Source organism: Corythoichthys intestinalis, chromosome 22 (genome assembly GCF_030265065.1).
Source record: "Corythoichthys intestinalis isolate RoL2023-P3 chromosome 22, ASM3026506v1, whole genome shotgun sequence".
Classification (NCBI taxonomy): domain Eukaryota; kingdom Metazoa; phylum Chordata; class Actinopteri; order Syngnathiformes; family Syngnathidae; genus Corythoichthys; species Corythoichthys intestinalis.
In genome coordinates, this window is record NC_080416.1 from 27,449,278 (window position 1) to 27,461,216 (window position 11,939).

The following is an 11,939-nucleotide window of genomic DNA, read 5'->3' on the forward strand; positions in this document are numbered from 1 at the left end:
TGTAGGCTGTAATAAGCCACAATTTTTCTCTTTTACTAGAAAATGTTATTAGAAACACATAAAATACTGCCATTGATTTAAAAATCTATAATATTTAGTACATGTTTTAATCTGCAGAGGGCGCCATGTTTTTAAACCTGCAATGGACACTCGGGGTGATGACGTAGAATGTGACTGTCACTTGACGAATACTACCAGGGCACTGCAATTCCTTTCTATGAGGCGAGACGTCCAACACATGTGCACATCGATTAAAAGCGCCGACTACTTACTATTTGTGTTTTCACTGAGTCTTATTACCTTTTCATTGCCTCAAAATACTTTCTGCATGTGTTTCCCTCTCATACTTTTCAGCATTGTTTTTTCTTTTGGTGGCTTTAAAGCATTTTGCTGCTCTGTTGACCACATTAGTCACGTAGCATATTTACACCACCCTTCTTTGATATTACTACATTAAAGCGGCATGGAAAATGAAAGTATTTTCTTAAGGCATCTTTAGTAAGTTCTGTCTGTATGCATCTAAACAAAACAAGCTGAAAGCGCATGGTAGTACTTTGGGTGTCAAATACCCATTTTGTAGCACGTTTCCCCAGTGTAGCATATTTTGGTAGAACACTGTTTTTTTCCCCTACTCTCGTCTCATCCAGTCTTTCCTGTTCATTTTGCTTTTGATGCTTTTTTTGTGAAATGTTGAAAGTGCTGACATGCTCATTACTGTTCCTCTCGGGTTGAACAGATGACATGTTAATGTCGCTAGAGTCATACTCTGGAAGCCTGGCAGCGTAACCATGTAACGTCACCGTCCTGCGGCGTCTACAACAATGGCAACCTACTAATTGAACTAATTTTACAAATTGTAGGAAAAACACATAAAGAGGGGTTTCAATATAAAAGTATTTTAACTCATAATAATTATCTTTTCAGAACTACAGGTCTTTCTATCTGTGAATCCCTATAAGAAAAAAGTTAGGCGCCCTAGTGCAACCAATGCAAAAAGCAAGTGTGGAGTCTTGGCAATATACTTATATCGCAATGTCATTTTTTTTCCAATATCATTCCAGCCTAATATATATATATATATAAATATATATATATATATATATATATAAATATATATATATATATATATATATTTGTATTACTTTTGAAGTGCTAAAAACTCACAAAATAATTCAGAAAACACAATGGCATTTCCAAAAGATACAATAATATATATGCTTTATACTCCGCAACACTCCCCGAAAAGCGGAAGAGGAAGTACTGTAAAAAGCACAGGACTGTAATATGTTTGAAAGTTTTGTTCAAATATAAACCACAATTTTTTTTCTTTCGGTATCGGATCGGGAATCTGTGTTGGCATTCTCAAAATCAGGTGACTCGGACGCAAAAATATGCGATCGGGACATCCCTAGTAAAAACCAATAAACTAGCTCATTTCACGCCTCTTTCGTCTAAACCATAAAAACAGCATTTGATAGATTTTCTTAAAAATGGCATGTGATTCCTCAGGAACCAAATTCAAGCGGAGACAGGAAGTGGTCACAACTCACCATGTGAGAACAATTTCTTGACCAAGTCACAACCATGGAGTGAGTCAAAGCTAACTATACATTCCTTCACTGACAAAAATGTCAATAGGTCAATTTATGAATAGCTGAAGGCAGGGAATCACTGTACATTTACAGTGCTTTGAAATGGACAGTTGAAGAAAAAGTCATATTTCATGAAAAAAATCAGCCCCCCATTTTGTAAAAGGGTGACCATTGGCCCATTTAAAAAAAATGGACAAGACTGTAAAACTGCTTCTGGTTAATAACACATAAATTTGCTCATTTCCCCGCAATCATTTCAATCCCGTAAAATCGTCGTTTTATCCTCTCATTTAAAAAAATGACGCATGATTCTAAAGAGACAATTTCAGGCGTAGACAGGAAGTGGCCAACAGCAGCATGTGACACAACACAAAAATCACAGTTGGGAAGTCAAGCACAACCACATCATCCATCAACACTTTTGCTAACTTTAGCCAGTTATTGAATCAAGGCGAGATTGTAAAACTGAGAAAACAACTGAGGTTCATCATCAACTCAATTTAAGCCTCCTAATTTAAACAAACTGTGTTATGCGAGTTTTTCCAGCAAAAGAGCAAATAAGGACTTGTGAAATGTGAACCGCCAATACTTGGTGGATTACTGTTTTATAGAGGCGTTTTTTAACAGCAAATTTAAGGATTAAGTGTTATTTAAAAGGATAATTAAGGCTTTCATTTTGGAAAAGGGTGAAAATGAGAGTAACGTAAAAAGTGTCTCGCATAAACAACTCATAAATTTGGTCAATTTCTCAACACTGTAATCAACCTTCACATTTTTATTTAAAGGGAAATGACGCATTTTGGACAAAATTCTGGCAAAGAACGTCACTAGCAGTCAGGGGCGGATCTAGAAAAGTTATGGGGTGGCGAGAGGGGGGCTGGAACTTTTTGAGGGTGGCAAATTTTCACGATCCTATAATTTATCATCGATTTTTTTGGACAATGATACGATATTCTGCGACAATTCGATTCATTACAAAATTATGAAGCATTTAACAATCAGTCAACATTCAATTAGCGCTACAACGATAATCGATTAACTCTAGTAATTCGATTTGAAAAAAATAAGCTTCGAATCAAATTTTGCTGCTATGAGGATTCGTTTAATTAGAGTGGCGTGGTAATGGTTTGTTTTGAAACCGTTTCCGTTTAGTTTTGGGTGGATACACTACCTTCTAGTGGCAACAGTGAATATGACAAAACTCATCTAACATGGCTGAATCCAGCTGTTCCCTGTTATGACCAACATAAGTTAAGGTTTTTTTTAGCTAAAATGTTTGTTTATGCATTCATTATTTAGTTTAGAAGTATACTTCGCAGTTTTTTGTGGGAATATTTGTTTGAACAATTTGTTAGGAGCGTTGTTAAAAAAAACGTTTGCATAAAGCTAGCGGACTTTTGCTATAAAAGTTAGCCAACTGTTCTTTTGTTGTACTTAATCGTCATTTATTTCTTTATAACGTTTAAGGCTAAGCTCAGGCTTTAATGCTATTTTGAAAGTGTAATCAGCACGCCAAAATATTAGTGCAAGCTTACAAAACACATATTTGTTTAACATATCCTAAAATGTATTCTGCTAACCCTAAATGTTAATAATCCGATTACTCAATTATTCAAACCGATCGATAGATTAATCGATAATTGATAGTTGCAGCCCTACATTCAGTTGTGCTTAACAAATCAATACATTGATCCACATCGATTAATTCTTACACACCTAGTGTCAAAATATGGCAGATGAGTACACATATTGAATTAGAGTTTGTTAAGAAATTGTATGTAGACACTACAAAAAAAGGCTCAAGTGTTATAAGCATCCTCACTAGTGCTGCAATGATTTATCGATTAACTCGAGTAATTCTCAAATAATTAGAAAAAAATTTTTGCTGCTCTACAAAATTTGTGTTAGTGGCATTGAAATGTTTTGTTTTGAAAGTGTTTGCATTTAGTTTTATTGATTGGGGTGGATACACTGCCCTCTCGTGGTAAAAGTGAATATGACACAACTCATTTAACATGGCTGATCCCAGCCGATCCCTGTTAAGACCAACAGAAGTTAAGTTTTTGTTTATATGTTTTATGCATTTGTAATTTAGTTTATAGGGATATTTAGCCATTTTTTTGTTGGAATGTGTTTGAATGATTTGTTTAGAGCAGTGTAAAAAGACGTTAGTATTTTATACCATTTAAGTTAGTGGACTTTTGCTATACAAGTTAGCTAATTGTTCTTTTGTTGTACTTAGATCCTCATTTATTTATTTTTAATAACATTTGAGGCTAAGCTCAGGTAATTTTATTTTTTAATGAAAGTGCAATTCTGCACATTATAAAGAAACACTTTGTATTCCAATTGAATGCGCTTTGGAAAGTGCAATCTTCACAAACCTTTGTTTTAAATCTCCTAAAACTTATTCTGCAACGTATTAAATGTTCCTAGTCAGATTACTCGATTATTCGAACCAACTAGTTGATAGATTAATCGACTACTAAAATAATCGATAGCTGCAGCCCTAGTCCTCACTCACACTACTACTTAATTGATGGCATTAAATACCAAATTGACTGAAGCTCTCCATCGGTGTCGACTGGGCGTGGTAAGTCTGTGTTTTAGGGTGCCAGTTGTCACCCCATGCCACCCTGATGGATCCGCCCCTGCCGACAGCATCTGATTTCAACAGCATCATTTGTCACCAACACCTTCACAAACTTCAGCTAAGCGTCGAGACTGCTTGACCAGCAGGCAAGGTATCCAAAACAAACCCTGTGGAACTGAATTTCATCTTGTTCTTCTTGCGTTGAACAAATGGTCGCCCAAAAGGGCAATTTGGTCACTTAAGAGTCAAACACTAGCAGAGTTTCGAACACGTCAATGTCATGCGGCGCCAAACAGACCAATGTGTGGCCATTCAACACAAACGCGCTCGCAGACTACAACTCGCAAACACATAAATACGCCGGCGGTCATTAACAGCGGCCCTGTCCTCGCCAGACTTAACGCCCGCTAATTGCTCATGTATGGCCCCTTTCACTGCGCTCTCATACGCACACACACACACAACAAGCTCACACACACACGCGCTAAGCACAACAAAGCGCGCCGGCCGTGACGTCGGGCTTGTTGATATAAGGAGCAAACACAAGTGGAAAATTGAACTTGCCAGCGGCCAGACTGCCGACTTCCTGATAGGAAGAGTTTGACCCATTTATATTTACACGTATGTGCATGAAGTCACACAGGAAACGCGCACACAAAAGACCTGTGTGTGTCACATGCGACAACACAACACCGCTGGGAGCTCGCAATGTAAGTTGTTTTGAATAGTCGCAATAAAGTGGTTTAATTTTGTTACACGAAACACAAACAACAAACCTGAAGTCATGTAGTGAACCTACCCAACGTAAACTTCAATAGAAGCACCTTTACCAAGTTGTAAGGACATGACCAACATTTTATAGGCCTGACTAATTCAAAGTTAACCTGTGAAGTCATTTGAAGAGAATACTATAAAATGAGCAAATGTGTTAGGTTAAAATGCTTTCATCATTATTATTTTTTTTTTATTGAGGAGTTTCACGTGATTGGCCATTCTCTTGCCAAACACCATCATAGACTTCTTATCCCAGCAGGGGTGATATAATCAGGCTTTTCTGGCCCTAATCTCAAATGCTTCTCCAGAAATAAAGACAGCATCAGTTGATTTAGAATCTGGACCGCAGTTGGCAAAGAAAACTTTTGTTGAAAAAAAAATCACACGTGGCGTAAATTCTATCGGGTTTATGAAAAAAAAACAAGGGAAGAAATACACATGACACATCTTAAAGTGACCTGGTTTAGAATGTGGCACACCACAAATGAATGCAAAACCACACTTTGTACACAAACTGTGCTTCCTTCATCTCATCTGATATGCCACAGAATCTTGTTTTATTTACTACTACTGTAAATCATGATGATCAATCCTGATCCCAATGCCCCCCACCAAAAAGTAGCGCCAAAACTACATACACTGAAGGCACTATACCTAATTTTACTTTACATCTAGCTTCCTGGTGGAAGTCATGTCATCTGTATTGAGGTAAAGGAACATGACAACTTTTTGTTATCAGACTGCAAATTCAGCTCTAAAAACGAATTCCACGTAAAACACTGTGGGCTCTCGGGCTGCAGCTATCGATTTTTTAAATAATCGATTAATCGATCAATTAGTTCGAATAATCGGATTAGGAACATTTCATGCGTTGCAGTATAAATTTTAGGAGATGTAAAACAAAGGCTTGCTAATATTACAATTTCAAAAGTAAATGCGAATACAAAATACAATTCCAGAGTTTTTTATCAACCTATTCAGAATTTCATTTCACAAGAGCAATAAATGCATTTAAATTTAAATTAAATTCCTGAGCTTAACCTCAAACGGTACAAAAAAAATAACTGAATGAGGATCGAAGTACAATAAAAGAACAATTGGACCCCCCCACCACCCACCCCTCGGATTGGCTGGGGAAGGGCCATTGCCCTTGGGTGGCACCCATGCGGTATCTCCATTTGTCTGCGGGACTATCACGTTAGATGGGACTCACGCATGACTAGGTGAAATCAAACACACTCAAGTAGGAAACCACGGTGTCACGATTAGCGAAGACAGCATAGAATAGGATGCCAACATACTCACACTCACAAGGGATTCACACAACTACTGGGTTCGAGACCACATGGCTGATTTAGGTACACTTCACCCCTCTCAATCACTTATCTCTCAGACCCCTCCCCCTTTCCTTGGTTATCAGGCCCCCCACATGGAGTCAGCCGGAAATACAATTAGTTGATGATATCGTCAACATATTCATAGTTAGAGTAAGCGTTTAATGTATATATTGTTGTTTGTGCCTTTTCTGTCTCTCTCTCTCCCTCCCTCTTTTCTTTTGTTTCCCCTATAACCCCTACCTGTTCACTTTCTCCTAATAAATGAGGTACGTTGAATCATCACAATGGATGTCTGTCATACTCCAATGTCATAAATTAAAACTTTTCAGATCAATCGGACACTCAGATTTCCATTCTCCGTGTCAATCAGCAACTGGCTAACTTGCATAGCAACAGTCTGCTAGCTTAAATGCTCTAAAATGCTAACTTTTTTTTAACTTTTTTTTTTTTTTTTTACAATGCTCTAAACAAATCGTTTAAACAAATATTCCCACAAAAAATATAAATATACTTCCAAACTAAATTATAAGTACATAAACATATTAGTTCAAACAAAAACTTACAACCTTATGTTGGTCTGAACAGGGAGCAGCTGTATCCAGCCATGTTGGATGAGATTAATGCTGCAACGATTAAATCGAGTAATTCGAATACGAAAAAAGCTTCAAATTTTGCCGCTTTGAGTATTCGTTTAATTAAAGTTGCGTTATAATAGTTTGTTTTGAAAGTGTTTGCTAGAGCTGAAACGAATACTCGAGCAACTCGAGTAACTCGAGTTTAAAAACTGATCCGAGTAATTTCATTCACCTCGAGGAATCGTTTAATTTTGTCAGCTCTAAGCATCACGTTTTGCCCGGACTACTTTTAATGCGGGACAACGCGCTGACGTGCGTAGAGGAAGAAGCAATAACAAAAATAAATTAAAAAAAACTTACTGCATTCAACAGCCGCCACAAACTACGCTGACGTTGCTAAAAACTACGCCCGCATGATGCTAGTGTGGTAGCAGGTAATGTCCGAGGCGTCTCATAGATATAGCTTGCATTTAGAACTAGATGCGAAATGACAGACTCGGCCGCGTCTGGGCAGCGTTAGTAAACAGCAGCCATCTTTAAGCAGTAGACTTCTCAGCGCTAATAAATACAACGTTACTGTCACTCGCTCACGTAACGTTAGCCCTTCGGAGGGCTAGGTTTTTATTGATTATGACCACTGTCGATGCATGGCTAACGTGTCTTAAATAGAGGCTTTATCTAATCTGTAAAAACACAGCGCTGTAGAGTGATGAGGGTGTCAAATTGAAACATAATAAAGCTAACTGTCAGTTTTAGCTCAGTAGTCATTGCTGAATAAAACACCAATTAGCACTGGTCCCTAATGTGCTCCAATACAGCAGGTATCATACATTTATTTTGAACACTCCAAAAACTCAAAATCCTACCAGTACTTACAGTTTAGACTAACTTAAAACTTAACTAGAACTTAAAAATAGCTTGACACAAATGGAAATTCAATTGAAACACGTGGGAAAAACAAGTGATGTGTGTTATCAAGTGTAATTACATTTTTAGGTAAGAGATGTTTTTTTTTATAAGATCTAGAAGGTTTTTGAGTGAAAGCAGTGAATTTTTTTCTAGTCACATCTGAGATGCAATTGTTGGCTGTTTTCAACAATGTACATTGAAGATAAAGACATCGATTGACTGAAAATGGTTCAGTAATGGATTAAATATATTTTTTCTCATGTATATTTATAATTGCTCTTTACCTAAAAAAAAAAAAAGTTTTTATCCGATTACTCGATTAATCGATAGAATTTTCAGTCGATTACTCGATTACTAAAATATTCGATAGCTGCAGCCCTAGTGTTTGCATTCAGTTTCATTAATTTGGGTGGATACACTTGCCTTCTAGTGGCAACAGTGATTATGAAATAAGTTATTTAACATTGCTGAATCCAACTGCTCCCTGTTAAGAAACACATATGCTAATATGTTTGTTTATGCATTCGTAATTTAGTTTATAGGTATATTTAGCTTTTTTTTTTTTCGTGAAAACGTGTTTGAAAGATTTGTTAAGAGTATCGGGGGGGGGGGTATTTTATAGCATTTAAGCTAGCGGACTTTTGCTATTTGCAATTGTTCTTTTGTTGTACTTAGATGCTAATTTATTCATTTTTCTTATTTATTACGGTTTGTGGCTAAGATAAGGTATTTTAATGTATTATTACGGTTTGTGGCTAAGATAAGGTATTTTAATTTATTGTTAAATAAAAGTGCAACTCTGCATAGTTTGAAGAAACACTTGGGAATTTTATTTTGTATTCACATTTAATGCTCCTTTGAAAGCGCAATCTTAGAAAGCCTTAGTTTTACATCTTCTAAAATTTGTTCTGCTAAGCATTAAATGTTCCTAACCCGATTACTCAATTATTCGAAGATGATAGATTAATCGAGTACTAAAATCATCGATAGCTGCAGCCCTACATGAGATGTCATATTCACGCAAAAAACTGATGCAAACACTTTCAAAACAAACCATTACAAAGTCGTTCTAATTAAACAAATCCTCAAGGTGGCAAAATTTGATTCAAAGCTTTTTTCTAATCTAACTACTCGGGTTAATCGATTAATTGTTGCAGCACTCGTGGGCACAGATGTAGTAAGAAATGGTGTGGTAACACTTCAGTTAAATTTTCCTATTCTCAAGAAGCAGTCTTATATCTCTTTTTACTCTATTCTAATCCGCTTTGCAAAACGTATTTATATCCTACTCTTGGTTCTTCTTTGTCTTTTATTATAGTACTCCTTTTAGATCGTGCTCTGTCCTCTAGTGTTAAAGCTGAGACACCCCAAAACTGAAATACTGTATTGTACAGGTTACAATTAAGTAAAATAATATTCAGCAAGTGTGATATGTTCTTGCTGGAAAAGTTGTAGTATAGTTTTGAACAATTGAAAATTTTTGTCTGTACCTAGTAACGGAAAGTAGTACTAAACTAAGTACTTGCACAGTGTGTGAAAAAAAGTAGAATCCTTTCTACTTGCTTTACTATTTACTTTTTAGGGGCTGTGCTAAACTACTCAAAGGTCTGGACACAATTGAATTTCCATGTGGAGTTATTGCACTACCATAAATTACATTTAAGATGTTAATAATTGACTTGTTTAAAATGCATTTTCGAGTTTTTAAACTTTAAAGTGATCCAAGTCCCCGTTTGTCATTTCCAGACCGTTTATGCCCAGCAAGGAGATAGTTTCCTAAGTGTGTCACCTCTATATTAGCTGTTAATTACAATATATGCAAAAATTAATCCAATAAACGAGCACATTTCCCGGCAGGGTGGACCAACTTTACTGCTCTGAAGTGAGCATCACCGTTGATCCCTCACACCAAAATCGCCTGGGGCAAGTCAAACATGATGCAAATGTGGTTGTTAATTCACCCGGCAGATAACGTTCCCTTCCCGGGTGAGTTGAACAATAGCGGCGGGGAATTGAGACGGAGCCTCACAGGCGCCATCGCTTGCGGCCACTTTCCCTTGGAGAAGTTGGTGAGTGAAGTGAGCGTGTTAGCACTGGTTAGCCGCCGAAGCTAAACACTTTTCCCCCACCACCAAAAACAAATGAGTTCAACTAGTGGTAAAGTTTCAAATAGGAAGACATAAACTCACCCGGTTCCCCCGGGGTCTTCATTGCGGTCGTCGGCGGGTCCCTTCTGTCACTTTTCCCGTCGAGTGGTAACTTTTCCCTGGGCTTAGCTCGTTAGCCGCGTTAGCCTCTCGTTCCTCCGGTGTTTGTTCTCAACAAGTGGCCCCGAAAAAAGCAGCAGTTCCTCGGCTTCTTTCACGCTCGAGCCCCGCTTGGTCTACTTTGGTTCACTTTTCGCTCGCTGTAGGAAAACTTTTACGACCCGCGTGGTTTTGTTTTTTCATGCGGGAAAAGTTACCCCGTGTCTCCGTAGGGGGAATCCGGTAGGCAGGCCGAAGTTGGGGGGCGGGCGGCGGGTTCCGAATGCTCGCTTGACGGGAGCGAAGGAATGGAGAAGAAGTGGCGGCGAGGCTATAGTTTCACTCGGCTTGTCGGAACAACGTCGCATGGTCCACTTGTGCTCCACATCATCGGCATCCTCCTCCTCCTCCTCTTTTCTTCCACGCCCGCAGGTCCAAACAGCGGCGCTGCACGGAGAAACAAAAGTAGCCAAGCCAACTCTTCTTTCCCTGAGCTGCTTTCTCCGGCACACACTTTTTCTTTTTCCACTGACTGGAGCGCCCCGTGGCCCCCTCCTTCCTTCTCTTTTCTCTTCTCCTCCTCCTTCCTCCTCCTCTTCTTCTGTCGGGGTGTCGTGTTTCGCTCTCCCCTCTTGCCACACGGGGCCGCCCACGCGCAACCTCAGAGGGAGGGCGCGGGGGAGAAACTCAACGCCCACTTGTTGCCAAAGATCGTCTATGTTGTTTGGACCAATCATTTCCCGCAGACCTCGCCGCGAGATGTGAGGCTTCTTTGGATTTGATCAACATTCCGTTGAAATAAGCAAACTTTCATTTTCGAGAACTCTACTAAAATTGCATTGAAATGAAGACTTATTTAATAAATAGACTGCCCTTTATTTTTTTTCTCAACCCAAATTCACAGAGCTTGGCAAACGTGTGCCACATTATTTACAATGAGTGCATTGTGCGAGTCCTCTGAGGATACACGGATTTAAGTAGCACGCGTGAAAGCAAAATTGATCTTCTTAACCCTTTATAGGGCAAGCCTCAATTTTTTACAATTAAAAATGAACTACGACCACCCGGCTCCCTCGAACTGGCTAACTAAAACCAACAGGCAACAATAAGTCCGCAATGAATTAATGTAATTAATTAGTCCTGAGACAATAAAAAAATAATAATCATTTGCCACTATCACAAGACCGTGCCACCACAAAGACCGGGTGTTTACAGTGGGACAAATAAGTATTTAGTCAACCACTAATTGTGCAAGTTTTCCCAATTAAAAATATTAGAGAGGCCTGTAATTGTCAACATGGGTAAACCTCAACCATGAGAGACAGAATATGGAATAAAAAAACAGAAAATCACAGTGTTTGATTTTTAATTAGCCCTGAGACAATAAAAAAAAAAAAAATCAGCCTTAGATGCTGACCGAGTGGAAACGCAGACAAAGAGCTTTTTACGTTGAAAATTCTTGTGAGATATGGACGTAAAACAGTCTCAATTCTTGGTTAAAAGCAAAAAAACGGGCATCCAAAACAACAGAGGAGCTGGAGTGGCATCACTCATCGAAATTTCTCAAAAAAGACAATTTGGAAATACCCCATCCATTTGCCACCATCACAACATGGGAGGACAACATGTTCATGAAGGCAGATGTGGAACCAAGCCCGTGCCACCACAAAGACCGGGTGTTTATGTAGGTATCTTCCCGCTGGTGTTATGGAAGGTATATTCCTCCTATCCCTGCATTTTCACGTGTCAGGTACTCAAAAAATACTAAAGCTAAAATCTTGCGCATGAAACGAGTAGTTGTCTTTGATATTGTTATTGCGATGATGATTGTAATTATGATGATGTTTAATATAATATACGGCAACTACTGTACTGCTATGGCTGCAACACATGCTATCTGCTGCTAGCCTGCT

The 11,939-nt window shown here is 38.4% G+C and overlaps 1 protein-coding gene across 1 annotated transcript in view; it reads right to left on the minus strand.

The window, feature by feature from the left end:
- LOC130910297 (ETS domain-containing transcription factor ERF-like) overlaps positions 1-10,608 on the minus strand; it is a 79,574-nt gene extending 68,966 nt beyond the window's left edge. The window contains exon 1 of the mRNA XM_057827464.1: positions 9,970-10,608. Within this exon, the coding sequence (XP_057683447.1) occupies positions 9,970-9,991 (22 nt within the window). The 5' untranslated portion in view covers positions 9,992-10,608. The remainder of the gene's footprint in view (positions 1-9,969) is intronic.
- Positions 10,609-11,939: the final 1,331 nt, after the last annotated feature.